Raw genomic sequence first — 15612 nt, 5'->3', positions numbered from 1 at the left:
ATTAAATCGAATGTCAAGGTGTGTATTGCTGCAAAAATTAGCATAAGGTCATAAGATTGGAAACATTTTAGGAAGAAAAGTATGATCAAACAGAAGTTAAAGATTTGAGTAAGAATTGGAGAATGAGAGATATTAAACAAAAATAAAAACACAGTGAAAGCTTCTACAAATGTGCAAAAAGGAAAAGAGTAGTTAACGTGAGCTAAAGAGTAGCTAAAATACTTTTGTGAGTGAGTCTAGGGAGTTCATGGGAATTGATGAAATGGCAGAAGCTTTGACCAAATATTTCACAGTGGAAAGCAAAAAATACCCCAAGAGTAGTAAAAAGCAGATGTCAAAATAGAGGAAGAAACTTAAAGAATTTATAATAGTGAGAAAAGACAAAATGGTAATATGAATCTGACGAGGTTGGCAAGTCCTCTGGACCTGATGGCCTTCACCCAAGGATCTTAAAAGAAGTGTCTGCAGAAATAGTGGATGCATTCCAGAATTCCCAAGATTCTGGAAAGGCCCTAGGAGATTGATAAACCACAAATCTAAACTATCCAAGAAAGGAAAGGGACAAAGCAGAATACTGTCAGCTAGGTGTCTAACAACAGTCATTGTCGAGAGAGTGGTGCTGGAAAAGCACAGCAGGTCAGGCAGCATCTGAGGAGCAGGAGAATCCATGTTTCGGGCTTTAGCCCACCATCAGGAATGAAGCTTCTGGGTCGGGGCTGAGAGATAAATGGTAGGTGGGTGGGGTTGGGGGAAGGTAGCTGAGAAAGTGATAGATGGATGAAGGTGAGGGCAGTCATTGGCAAAATACAGGAATCCATCATTAACAGGACACTTAAATCTTAACAATTAGGCAGAATTAGAATGGTTTTATGAAAGAATAATCATGTTTCATAAATATATTACAGTTCTTTGAAGATGGAACAAATGGCACTTAAATGCGAACTATTAGATGTAGTTTATTTAGATTTCCAAAAGGTTTTCAAAAAGCTGCAGCTCTAATGAGTTAAGAGCTTATTGTGTTGGAGCAATGTCCTAATATAGATAGGGGACTGTTTATTGTTTGTTAATCAAGTTCAGGATAATAGGTCATTTTCAATATAGGAACAGGAATAGGCCGTTCAGCCCATCAAGCCCATCCTACCATTCAATGCAATCATGGCTGATTTGAATACTTCAATGCCTTTTACTCACTCAATCCAATAACCCTATGCTCTATAGGTAATAAAAAGACCTCTCAATCTCTACCTTAAACATATTCAAAGACGGAGCTACTCCTATAATCTTACAGTATTATGGAATGTAATGGGTCTTTTTCAGTTTGGAAAGATGTAAATAATACAGTGCCAGAAGTATCTGTCCTGGGGCCTCAGTTGCTTACCATCAATGTTATTGACTTGGTGGAGGGGGAGGAGTGCATTGAGTCCAATTATGTTTGTGATACAAAGATAGGTGGGAGGGCATGTTGTGACGAGGACATAAGGAATCTGCAGGAGGGCATAGATAGGTTGAGTAACTGGGCAAAAATTTGGCAAATGGACTTTAATGTCAGAAAGCATGAGTTTATGCACTTCGACAAGATGACTCAAAAGGCAGATTAGAGTTAAATGGAGAAGACTCCAAAAACAAAAGTGTAGTTCAGGGACCGAGATGTTCTTGTGTGGATATTTTTATATACATCTGTTCAAAGATGCTAGTACAAACCTCCAGAGCAGGTGGGACCTGAACCCAGGACTCGGTGCCTATAGGTTAAAGGGGATTATTGTGCATGAGACACAAAATGGTAATGTGCATGTAATACATTTAATTAAGAAAGTAAAAGGAATATTGGCCTTTATTACTAGAGGGCTAGCGTTTAAAAATATGCAAATCTTGTTACAACCATAAGGGCGTTATGAGGTTGTACCAGGAGTATTACGTGCAGTTTCGCTCCCCATATTTAAGAAATACTGACTTTTCAGGCTGTTTACCAGAGATACACTAGGCTGATTCCTGGGATGAAGGAGTTGATTTATCAAGAACACTAAACAGGTTAGTCCTTTATTCATTAGAATTCATAGAAATGAGGGGTGATCTTAATCAAAAATACAAGGTTCTGAGGGAGGGCTTGAGAAGATAGATGTTGAAAAGTTGTTTTGACAGGTGAACTAGAGAGATCATAGTTACAGAATAAGAGCACTCGCTTAAAACTTGGAAGTGATGGAATGTCTTCTTTCAGTGGTTAGTGAATGTGTGAAATTCTCTACCCCACAGAGTTATGGGGACTTGATCACTGAATGTATTTAAAGAGGAGGTAGATATATATTTAGAATATCAAGGAATTGAGGGTTATGAGAAGCTGACATGAAGAAAAAGAGCAGACACCTGGGCCAGGTCAGCCATGATCTCTCAGAATCGTGAGACTGGCATAGAAGTCTGAATGGCATGCTCTTGCTCCTATTTCTTAGTTTCTTTCAGATATTTCTAATCAGTCTGTTCAGGGATGTTATTGCATTCCTCTGGAGAAGATGGGCCTCCTGGCCCCCACGTTTACCATTACCACAAGAACCCTTCTTATGTGCTTGCAGCATTATTAATTCCATGCATGCAGCACTATTATTCCTTCCAAGCAGTGAATTTTTTTTATATGTCAAACTTCAGATAAGTGAAAAATTTCATCTCTTATTAGTAACTACCAGGAAAAGGTTATGTCAATCTCTACTGTCAGCCTATGACATATTAAAACAAAACCATATCACTACCGGTATCATTAGGTATGTAAGAGCAAGCAGAATTTCCTGTTCTGAAACTATCAAATTGAGTTTTTGTATCAATGAGTTTTCTGATGTAAAGTTACTTAACTCGACCAATTTATCTCCTTTGTTATCTTTCAAGTTATTTAACATTATAACATTTCTGAAAATCATGGTGTCATTCTATGAAGACTGTGTCGATGGAGATACTGTTTAGTTTGACAAAATGGCACAGAGCATATTTAATTTCAGTTAACATATTGTTGTATTTGATATTTCTGATTCCTTACAGAGAATCAAATAATTGGTTTCAAAAGAGTTGCACTGGTTTTGGAGTTTTTCAGCATTGTCTTAATTTGACCATGTGATTCCAAGATTGACTGCTTCCTGTCAGTGAACTGGAATGAACACCTTTTGTTTTAGAAGAGTATGATTATGAGATGTAGTCATTTTGCATAATTTGATTAGATGCTTCGTGATTTGCATTGGTCCATGAGATCCATTCCATTGCTCCTTATGGGCTCAACCTTAGAAGATTACTCTTTGTGAAAGAGGTTTCGCTATAAGTGGATTTCAGTATGTGAGGTCTTAGAATACAAGCACCATTCTGTTTATGTATGGTTCAAAGAGCTTGCAATGATTGGACAAAAGAGAACCTGACTTATCTTTGTTGTATATGTAAGACATCGAATTTGAACCATCCAGACATTTGAGATGTCAAAAATCAACACAAGAATTTCATTTCCTTAATCAACTCTCTTAACTATCTTCTTAGTATAAAGTTAAACTTTCTTTCATGAAGTTAGGGTTGAGACCTAGGCTGAAATAAAAGATATTCATATTTTATAATTTTAAAATAGCACATAGCTTGGACATTGTACCGAATTGTGTCATATTTATTCTTTACAAGAAAAATGGCATCAGATTATAATCTGACTGCATCAGTAGGTTTCACTCAAACCTTGACCAGATTAAATTAGATCGTAAAGCTTGAAGTAAAGTGATATGACAGATATTATGTACCAAATAAACTCAGACCATGCTTCAAACTTCTTTAGTTCCATGGTTTTACTAAGTACATATTTTCCACAAACTACTTTGTTGCTTCCAATGGTAATGACTGTTTTTATCTGTTGTTTTGTGGGGTGGGCAGCCCGCTGGCTCTGGGACCTTAGGTTAATCTCAACATTTGCATCTAGATTTATGAAAATGTGTAGAGATAGATTACAATTGTCTTTTCTGGCTGGTGTTACATTATTAAAATGTACTGCATCGTATTCTAAATTATTTAACCATGTTTCCTCAAAAGCATTTGTGAAAATACCATTCATTGAATGGTGTGTTTTAAAGCACAGTGTATACCTGTAAGTTATTTTAAAAATCAGACAGAGCTAAAAAGTAGCTCAAAAGAAGATCATGAGCAATCTTCGATAATGCTTCTCTATGCACTGGTTAATGAGAAATTCATTAGCTTATGTTGGTAATTAATAATTGACTTGCATGTTGGAGAGTCTCTGATTCCCTGGCAGGATGTTTCTCTTTGTGAATTCCAATGGTAAGACATAAGAAACAAACCTTGACAGAGGCTTTTTGCCAGTAATGTTTGTTAAATAGAAAGCAGCAAAAATTGCTGGAGAATAATTAGAAATCCTCTTGTTTTAGTTAATAAGATCACACACTAACATAATGTAGCATGTTACATATGAATAAATAATACAGATTTAATTTAATGTGTGCTTTTTATCTCTCTCACCTCCATTAAAATTATCCTTGAAAGAAACTTTTTTTCACAAAGCATTTGGTCACCTGTCCTAATAGCTTCTTTGCAGCTACTTCTCACAGTTAGAATTGTTCCTTGGAGCATTTTACTGTGTTCATGGCATTATATAGATGGAGGTTGTTGTTATCCTTAACACCACTCTGCATGTTCACCTTCTTATGAAATATAACAGTTTAACAAATTGCATTAAACCAAGTATTTTACTCATTCTGTCTTAAGGGAAATTGAAAAATATGTGAAAGATGCAAGTATCTAGTTCGAAACTGCCCATACATTGAAATCCTGTAGTTTGGTCTTAATCACTTTTTTCTTCTGTTCAAATAAGCCCCAGTTCCTCTGACCTCTCCTCATTGCTGAAATGTCTGTTTTCACATCCAGATCTTTCTTTTATTACCTTGTCTTGGTTGACCTGTTAAATCAATTTTACAAGAGAACTCTTGCTGACGAGGTTACTGGTTAGCTCAATATTAGTCTTGGAATGATGAAGTTGGATGTATGAATGTAATGAAGTTAGTCAAGTTTTTTTTTGGTACACCACTAAAATATGTTGGTGTAAAACTGCCTCGAAAATGTGAAGGGAAATTTTGGTTTGACCAAGTCTACATGAAACCTTTTATTCCCAAACAGATGACATTTTTTTCAGAAAAACATCATTGGTGGTTATTAAAATGTATGAATATATTTATTGAAGTAGTAGTGTGTTACAATTTTGCAGTTCCATTCTAGTTTTCTAAATTAGAAGCAATCAAAAATAAAATGTATAGTTAATTTCTCATCCACTCACACACACCATCATTGCAGTGCAAGAGGAGATCATTCAGTCCATCCTGTTGATACTAGCTCTCTGAATGAGTGTTATGATGCAGTGACCTTGTCCTGCCTTTTCCCTGAACACAGCACATTGTTTCTGTTCAGGTAATGAGCGAAGGACTTCTTGAAAACCTTGAATGGCCTTGCTTCCAGCTCGCTACCACACCGTGCAATCCAGATCCTAACAGTTTGCTGAGTGCAAAAAGTTATATTTTCACATCACATTTGCTTCTATTGCAAATTACTTTAAAGCTGTGCCCTCTTGTTCTCCATCTTTTTACGAGTGGGAACACATTCTCCATATCTACTCTGTGTCATCCTTGGAACCATTCTTGTAAATTCCTTCTGAAATTTTTTGAATGACTTCATATCCTCCTTTCCCCCCCCCCCCCCCCCCCCCCCGCCCCAACCAGAACTACACACAATAATCCAACTGCAATCTAATTGTCGTTATGTGTATGTTCAGCATTACCTCCGGAATAAAATAAAGATCTGTGGATGCTGAAGTTCCTGAACAAAAAATGCCAGTGAAACTCAGCAGGTCCAGTAGTATCAGTGGAGAGAATGTTGGGTTAACATTTCAAGTAGGTCACTGGACTCGAGATGTTATAAATAAAATTGATGAAAGAGTGTCGATGGACGTAGAATGCTACACTTTTCAAGACTTTTGATAAAATCCCCTACAGGAACTAGATAAGAAAATGAAAGCACATGGGATAGAATGTAATATACTGACTAGGATTAATGATTGGCTAACAACCAGAAAACAGGCTAGGGATAAATGAGTTACTCATTGGCAGACTGAGACTAGTGGGGTACCACACAGACTGTATTCAGGATCTCCACCAGTTCACAAATTGTCAGTAATGTGGAGGTGGGGTCTAAATGTAATATTTCTAAATTTGTGGGTGATACAAAGCAAGTGGGGATGAGTGTTGTGAGAAAGAAATAAAATGACCAACAGGACTTGGTCAGGCTTATTTATTGGGCAAGAACATGGCAGATTGAATAGAATCTGGGTTTATCCACTTAGGTAAGAAAAACACGTGTAGAGAATTTCTTAAGGGGTAAGAGGTTGGAAAATGTAAATGTACAAAGGAACCTAGGCTGTCCTTGTTGATAAATCACTGAAGGCTAACATGCAGGTGCAACAAGGTATGAGGAAGATTAATGGAATGACAAGGAAGTCTGTAAAATGATGGCAAGTCCACCCACAATTTCCATTCTCACATGCTTCAATATCTTGGACATGTTTTGTAAAATAAATTTTTACTTTGAAAATTCAAAATATATTCAGTTGCTCTTGAGAGTTCCTCAACTTTATGGTACTGTTTTTCAGGTCGCTGCTGCAGGCTGTGTGGCTCAGTAGAGCACTTTCAGAAGGACTGCCCAGACCACCAGAATATGAGTAAGTATGAATCTGCATGCATTATGTTTCATTTTTAGAAATTCTATGACTTAAGTCTAACATAGACATTCTCAAGCAAAAACAAAATTCTACAGATGCTGGAAATCTAAAATAAAAATTGCTGGACAAACTCCTCAGAAGTCAGGAACATTAATAGAGAAAAAAATGGAATATACATTTCAGATTGATTTTGTTTTAATTTTTTATTACTTGGTTTATCTAGTTATTGTTCTGATATTGATCATCCACCTATCTTAACTATGTTACTTTCCATTAATGATGCCTGAACTGTTGAATTTTTCTAATATTTTCTGATTTTGTTATAGATTCCAGAGAACTGATAAACTACAATTTCTGATTGTGATGAAATTAGCCATGCTATCAAAGCTTTTTGTTTATTACTTACTAGATTCAAATGCATAAATACAGGTAGACAGCCCTTAATCTGAAATCCCAAAAGCTCCTAAGTCCGAAGGTTTTTTGTGAAGTTTTTTTCTCATTGACAAGGTTGTTTGGCATGCAAACAGTTAACCCAAGTCCACACCCACTCGATGTGTGTCATTCAGATGAGACGTGTGGGGGCGTGGCCATGTACTGGCAGGCCTCAATTTTGTTTCAGGACCCGTTTTACTCACAGAAAGTTTGTTCTTTGGAAAGATTTTTAAAAATTTCACCCATCAAACTGCCACTTATTCTGAAATTTGAAAAAGTCTGAATTCCAAAAACCAGCTGGTCCCGAGAATTTTGGATAAAGGATTGCGCACCTGAATTAAATTTCAAAGGGAAAATAATTTATACTGCATGAGAAAGGGTACTGAAAAGGCTTGGTGAAGTTTGTTTGCCAATTAATCACCACCCTTTGTGACAACAGAGCTCAAAGTACATGGAAGAGCAAGTAAATTTGCCTTGAAAACCTTCAAACCAACCAACTAAACATAGAACAGTCAGCTAAGTTATCCCCATACCATGAATGAATAAGAAATCGCTGTCCATGATCTAGAAGGCAAAATTCAGGAGTGTTATAGAATACTCTCCACTTGCCAGGATGCGTGAAGATCCAACAGCAATCAAGAAGTCCAAAACTATTCAGGACAAGGCAGTCTACTTAATAGTCGCCTCACCAATCATCTTAAGCATTGCGTCCCTCCGCTGTCAACAGACAGTGGTAGCAGTTGTACCATCTATAAGATGCATTGCAACAACTCGTCAAACCTCCTTCAAAGGCACAATAAACTTGGGACCTCTACATGAACATGGTCAGCGACAAGTTCCCTGAACCATGCACCATTCTGACATAGAAGTATATCCCTTTTCTTGCACAAGATGAAAATCTGGGGACTCACTTCCTAACAGCAATGTGAATGTACCTACACAGAAGCACTGCCATAGTTCATGAAGTTAGCTCATTCCCACTGTCTCAAAGGCAATCAGACAATGACAACAAATGTTGGTTTGCCCAAAGACATCATATTCCATGAAATAATTAATTTTTAAAAAACTGAATGGCGTTGGCAAAGTAATAAAATGATCAATATCCTTCTGACAGCCAGAAAGGGAGTGGAATGCTGGTCTTGTGAACAGTAGGTTGGAAGGATCAAAGAGTGGGAGGCGTTTGGGAAGGCCAGTGAGTGATAGGGGTCAGGAAGGCTGGTGAGAGGGAATGAGAATACACTGTTTAGATAGCAGTGGTGAGGAAATGTTGAAAGAATATACAGAGCACCTGAGCATGTGTAGTTGCAGTGCAGGTCCAAGTGTATGCCCAGTAACCCTGATAAAGCAAATGTGGGTTTCGACCTATTCAGGTTGATTCTCTTGTTGACAAACGGTGTATTGAGAATGCACTCTAAACATGGAATATCTGAATGGGGTTTCCACCCATCGCTTGGTAAGCTGTTTTCTTGAACTACTGCAGTACGAGTGGTAGACAGACCCACAATGCTGTTAGGAAGAGAGTTTTGGGTTTTGGTCTTGCAGATTTACAAGAATTTTACCTCAAGGGGTGAAGTTATGCGGCGTGATTACACAGTTTCAAGATAATAACAGGAAAAGACCAAGAAGATAAACACAAACTATTTCCACAGATTGGGGAGTCTATTCTAAATATTAGAGCCAGATTGTTCAGGAGAGTTGTTAGGAAGCATTTCTGTACACAAAGGGTGGTAGAAGTTTGGAACTTTCTCCTACAAATGGCAGTGAATGCCTCATAGTTGTTAAATTTAAATCTGATATAGGTCATTTTTTCTAAAGTAAAGATATTAAGCGATATGGGCCAAAGGCAGATATACAGAGTTAGGCCATAGATCAGCCATAATCTCATTGAATGGTGGAATAGGCTGGAGGAACTGAATGGCCTACTTCTGTTCCTATGATCCTATTTTGAGCCAGCGACAATTAAGGAACGACATGGTTCCAAGTAAGGATTAAACATACCTTGGTAGGAGGCAGTGTTCCCATGTATCTGCTGCCTTTTTGGTGGAATACAGCTTGTGGTGCCATTGTCTCTGTGTGTCTTTAATGAAGTGCGTGAATGTTTAAGGTGCTGAATGAGGTACCCATAATGATCCCACTACATAGGAGCAAAAGTAGGCCATTTGGCCAGTCAAGCCTGCTCTATCATTCAGTGAGATCATGGCTGATCTGATAATCTCCCACTCAAATTTCCTGCCTTTTGCCGATTTCCCTTGATTCCATTAGTAATTTAAAAATTGTCGATCTCAGCTTTGAATATACTTAACAACCCAGCTTGACATCTCTCTGCAGTAAAGAATTTCACAGATCACTATCCTCTGAGAGAAAAAAATCCTCTTCATCTCTGTCTTAAACCCTTTACTGTGAGGTTATGCCCTCTGCTGCTAGGGAGAAACTACCTGTCCAGATCAACTGTCAAGCCCTCTAAGCATCTTGTATGTTTCAATAAAATCTCCTCATTCTTCTAAATTTCAATGAGTACAAGTCCAACCTACGCATCTTCTCTTTATACAATGCCAGTGTTTATTGCCTACCCCTATTTGCCCAAAAAGTAGTTAGGAGTCACCCACATTGCTGTGGGTCTAGAGTCACATTGAGGGTCAAATGTAGTCCAGAACAGGAAAGGATGGCAGATTTCCTTTCCTAAAGGGCATTAGTAAACCAGATGGGTTTATATGACAATCAACAGTGGTCACATGATTGGCATTAGGCAAGTTTTTTTGTAATTATTAAATTCAGATTTTGCCATATATCTTGCTGGAATTTGAACCCAAATCCTCAGAGGCATTTGGCTGAGGGATCTGAATTACTAGTCCAGTGACATTTCCACTCCACCACCAGCTCCCAAAGATGACAGTTAAACAAGGTGCTAATAGGAGGAAAGATCTTGCAACAGTCTCTATCAGAAGAGACAACGTATTTGACAAACAAATGGGCCTAAAGGTAGATAGGTCTCCAACCTGATGTCCTGCATCCATGAGTTTTAAAGGAAGTGGCTGCAGATAATGGAGGCATTGGTTGAAATATTCCAGAACTCACTGGATTCTGGGAGATTTCCAGCAAATTGGGAATCCACTGATGAGACAATCCTGTTCAAGAAGAGAGGGAGACAGAAAGCCGGAAAGTGTAAGCCAGTTAGCCGAGCACCTATTGCTAGGAAAATGCCAGTGTCCACGTTATTGGAAGTGATATATTAGTGTAAATTGAGGCTTAGCCAACACAGAAAACAGAGTTAGGATTAATTTAGCAAGTGCAACAGGGTAGTGAATGTTTAGATTTCTCTACCAGAGAGAGCTGTGGAGGCTAGATCACTGAAAGCATTTCAAGACGAGGTAGATTTTTGAAGCCTCAGTTGTATGTGTTGACTTGGGGACTGAATGTAATGTACCCAAATTTGCTGGCAATACAAAAATAGGTGGGAGAGAATGTTGTGATGTGGGCATAATGAATCAGCAAAGGGATATTAATATATTGAAAGTGTGGGCAAAAAACTTGGCAGATAGAGCTTAATGTACAGAAGTCTGAGTTCATGCACTTTGGTAAGAAGAATTGAAAGTTAGACAACATTTAAATTGAGAGACTCCAAAAAATCATGTAGTGTAGAGAGACCAGAGTGTTCTTGTGCATGAACATACAAAGTTCACTTTCAGGTGCAGCAAGTAAGTAAGAAGGCTAATGGAATTTTGGCCTTTATTGCTGTGGGGTTGGAGTTTTAAAAAAAAGGTCTTGTTACAATTGTGCAGAGTGGTGATGAGGCCACACCTAGTATACTGCATATAATTTTGGTCCCCACATTTAAAAAATGGTGTTCTGGCATTGGTGGCAATTAGAAATAGATTCACTAGGCTAATTCTGAGATGAAGGGGTTAATTTATCAAGAATGGTAAAACGGTTGTTAGGCCTTAATTTATTAGAGTTTAGAAGAATGAGATAAAATGTTGTTAAAACATACATGATTTTGAGGGGAAGGCTTGACAGGGAAGATGTTGAAAAGATGTTTCCACCTTGGGTGGATATGGGAACACTCATTTAAAGCTGCTATGCGAATGAACGTCTTTTCCCACAAGGTAGTGGATGTTTAGAATTTTCTACCAGAGAGAGCTGTGGAGGCTATATCACTGAAAGCATTTCAAGACGAGATAGATTTTTGAAACATCAGGAAGTTGAGGGCTGTAATGAGTTGATGTTAAGCAGGAGTTGGGGCCTGGGGCTGATCAGCCATGATCATACTGAATGTCCTAGTCCTGCTGCTATTTCTTATGTTCTCAATCGTTATCTTTTTGATTACTACACCATGTTCTGATCTTTTTGGAAAAGTGCATCCTTTTTCTTGCATCATTATAGTACATTATATACTTCAACTGAAATTTAAATCATGATTTTCACAGAACCATTTAATGAAAAAAAAATGCTGTTCAAGAATGAAGATCCAATTGCTGACATTGAGAAAAAGAAATTTTGAAGTTAGAGTTATTCTTTATTCCTTTGCAGCCCTGCAAGGACAGCTCTTCGAATATTAGACTGAGCAAGTGTTTGTTCGTAAATTTAATGCTCAATACCTTTTCTGATGGTTGGAGAATGAAACGGCCTTTCATGTTGGCATTAGATATCAAGCTTCACAATTACAATTAAGCTAAGTAATTTAAATGGCATGACAACTCACAGATTTCTACACAGTGCAGTTTTTACCAGAGTACCAGAATTGTACAACAACAACATTGTAAATCCTGCTGAAGGAATATGTAATCTGGGAATAAGTGTACAGAGAAATATAGAGTTAAGTATTAGCTGTTGTATGCAGCACTTCACTGATAAAACAAGTAATTCTGCATTAAAATACCGGAGGCCAAGAAAATGCTGGTATCTTAGTTATAAATTATTCACACCACCTAGTCACTAAGATAAGCAAAGCTTGCAGCAATGTATCTTTTCTCCAATCTGAAAGGAAAATTCCATGTTTGCAGCAATTTTTCATGTATCAGCCTTCTCTGTGGCATCTTTGACGTGAAAGTAACTTGCATTTCAAAACAGCAGAATGTCTAGAGGCATTTGACACAGGGGTTGATTGGACATTGAAAAATGTAGGGGCAAGATTAGGGTCTGTAATAGATATTTAGAAGACTTTTGAAAATACATGAGATGTAACAAGTTGGAGGGATTGTGCAAGACAATTTCAGTGCAAGATGGTACAAGTCAACCCAGACTCGGAAGAGTTAGATTACAGCTAGGATTCAGAGTTGGAGGGTGTTATAGGCATTGAGATATTTAAAAATAAGGATGTGATTTTGAAAATAATTGCTAGACTATTGGGAAGCCATTGTAAATCAGCAGTGGACACTTTGGCAACTAGTTGGGGGTGTTGAATGGTTGAGCCTGGGGTTGACCAAGGTATGATATGAGATGCTGGACAGCAATGTAATGGGGAAAGAGACACAATTAACAGTTTTCATGACTAACTTCATAAAGAGGTTTATGCTCATCTTAGGGTCAAAGTTTTGTACTATTGGTTCAGTCTGATTCATATTATTGAGCAAAACAACATTGTAAATCCTACTGAAGGAATATAGAGTCTAGGAATAAGTGTATAGAGAAACATATTATTAAGTATTAGCTGTTCTACACGGCACTTCACTGATAAAACAAGTAATTTTGCATTATAAATGAGAAGAAGAAATTGTGCAAAGTATTCAACAGCTCAGACGTCATCAGTTGAAAGATAAACTGAGTTAGCATTTCAACTCCCTGCTTTTTCATTGTAATCTGGTTCAAGCAGTCGCACTTTTTTGGTTTTGTGCCGTTGAATTATTTCATTTATTTCTATTTGTAGGTATGAAATCTCTTTTTTGGCTTAGTGTCCTCAAGCTTCTACTGATAGAGAACCAGAGATAGTTGCTATTTTGTTTTCCATCATTAGTGTTTCACTAGGGTGGCACAGTGGCTCAGTGGTTAGCACTGCTGCCTCACAGCACCATGGTCCCAGGTTCGATTCCAACCTTGGGTGACTGTCTGTGTGGAGTTTGCACATTCTCCCCGTGTCTGCGTGGGTTTCCTCCGGGTGCTCCGATTTCCTCCCACAGTCCAAAGGTTGAAGGTTAGGTGAATTGGCCATGGTAAATTGTCCATAGTGTTAAGTGCATTAGAGGGAATTGGGTCTGGGTGGGTTACTCTTCGGAGGGTCGGTGTAGATTAGTTGGGCCAAAGGACCTGTTTTCACACTGTAGGGAATCTAATCTTCTCCTATTTGTGGAATACAAAAGACAACTGAAGGAAAATGGTCTGCCTTATCCTACATTTTCCTGTCCGGAATTTTCTCAACTCCTTTCCATTTCAACGTGGTGGGGATCAGAAATGGAATAGAGAATTGGGCTAGTCTCTCAATGATCCATGTTATACGATATTAGAACTCCAATCTCTCTGCTCAGAGGTGTATGTCAAGATGGTTATCTTGGGCGATTGCTACACAGCATAACTATAAACCATTGACACAGCCCATGGCAAAGTGCACTGACTAGATTTTTTAGGTGTTGCAATATGTTATATAAATTTATTATTCCTTAGTAAATTCAATTCCTTAGCAAAAGCTAAATAAGAGACTTTATTAAAATAACCAGAATCTTCAAAGTCATTAGCTCACAGGTCATTTCAACCCCAGTGTTCCTTCATGTAAATAACTATCTACCAAAGATGATGAAAACATTTGATTCCAGTAAATAAAAAAAAGCCTTTCTGCTATTCTTAATCCTGAATAAATACATCCTGCTGCAATATTCTGCTCAATGTGTATAGTTTATTCTAAAATCTGCCTTTTATTAATACAGGATAAGTCATCTTGAGCAGTTCCTCAGAGTGGAGGATGACTTGCTTCTACTCCAGTTACTTCTTGAAATCATTGAAATATTTGAATGTTCTTTAATTATATTTTTAACTGTCGTGCTTTTCATTCTTTAGATCATTCTGTTTTAACTGTTGCCCGATGGACAGAAGGAATGAGTGCTGATTACGAAGAAATCCCAGTGACTTCAAATACTCATAAAGCAAAGCCTAAAGTTCCAAAAACTGTGAATTTTTAAATGGATCTTTGAAATGAGAATTTCATCGATTTGCTTGTATGGGAATCCAGCAACTCATCGCAAGAATGCTCGTGTTTTGATTTAAAAATGTAAATGTTATGTTGAAATGGGAAGTGTGAAAAAATTCAATTTAATGCCAGCAGGTGGGGCTATTGTGTGCCAAATCCAGGCCTGATGCAATTTAAAACTGTTCATTGCTCCTAATTCTAATAAATGATTGTATACAATTGCATTGAGATGATATTTGGTCCATATAATTTTGAAGAAGTTGAAGAATTGAGCTTTGCTGCAACAACTTGCATTTGTACAGTGCCTTGAATGTAGGAAAAAGTGCTTCACAGCAAAACAGTTGGACAAGAATTGGCACCAAGCCAAAAAAGATGTTGAGAACTTTTGTCAAAGATAAATTTTAAGGGAAGTTTTAAAGGTGAAGAATAAAAGTGACACAAATAGGGAATTCTAAAGTTCAGGGCTTAGATGTCCAAATATGTGACCCAGGGAATGGGGGATGATTGCGAGACCAGAGTTGGAGGAACACAAATGTCTTGGAGGGATGAGGTTTCGGAGGAGATTGTATTATGTTTACAATATATGGAATGTTGATTAGCTCAGTTGACTGGATGGCTGGGTTGTGATGCAACTGTGTGGGCTGAATTCCTGCACCAGCTACCATTACAGAACTCTTTTTTTTAAACCTCTTCCCGTCTCTGAGGTGTTCTGTTCTGGCCATCAGGTTAAACTATCTCTCTCGCCCTCTCTCTGTCTCCTCCCCTCTCTTTTCCTCTCTGATGAGAGAGCTGTCCTGTGGTCCAGTCGGACTTTGACTTTACCTCTTTATTTGGGAAGGAGCAGAGAGATTGAACCATGTTTAAATTTGGCTGTACTCTCGTCTGCATTATATGTGTTTTTTGCTAAAAGGTAAATAAGATTCAAATCAACAATCTCTAGAATAGCCCTGGGAGCACGCACTAATCATGTGACCCAAACAGGTGCTATATGAAAGGCAAGGAAAGAATTCAGGTTTGTAGTCATTGTTGTAATATGGATAAATACAGAATAATATTTGCAAAGAGAGCGCTAGCTTGTGCTGCTGTGCCATACGTGCATCTGTTGGCCCATATATATATATACACAGTCAAGATGCCAGTAGAACCTCCTTACTTTGAAGTAGAGCCCTCGGATATTTTATTTCCACCCAAAGTGACAGTCGAACCCGAGTTTAATATCTCATTTGAAAGCTGGACTCAAAATTACTCCCTATGTACTTTGCTGGAGGGTCATCCTTGAATATAGATTCTAGTCTATGGAGAGCTTCATTTGGACCAAAGCTAACACCAATAGTGAGAG

General features: G+C 37.9%; 1 protein-coding gene across 2 annotated transcripts in view; it reads left to right on the top strand.

Moving 5' to 3' along the window:
* zcchc9 (zinc finger, CCHC domain containing 9) overlaps positions 1-14497 on the top strand; it is a 41198-nt gene extending 26701 nt beyond the window's left edge. For both annotated transcript variants that reach the window (XM_043708471.1, XM_043708462.1), the window contains exons 5-6: positions 6659-6727; positions 14144-14497. In XM_043708471.1, coding sequence (XP_043564406.1) covers positions 6659-6727; positions 14144-14265 — 191 coding nt within the window. In that variant the 3' untranslated portion in view covers positions 14266-14497. The remainder of the gene's footprint in view (positions 1-6658; positions 6728-14143) is intronic.
* Positions 14498-15612: the final 1115 nt, after the last annotated feature.

This window comes from Chiloscyllium plagiosum, chromosome 2, assembly GCF_004010195.1.
Source record: "Chiloscyllium plagiosum isolate BGI_BamShark_2017 chromosome 2, ASM401019v2, whole genome shotgun sequence".
NCBI classification, from domain to species: domain Eukaryota; kingdom Metazoa; phylum Chordata; class Chondrichthyes; order Orectolobiformes; family Hemiscylliidae; genus Chiloscyllium; species Chiloscyllium plagiosum.
This window is presented reverse-complemented; position numbering and strand designations above follow the sequence as displayed.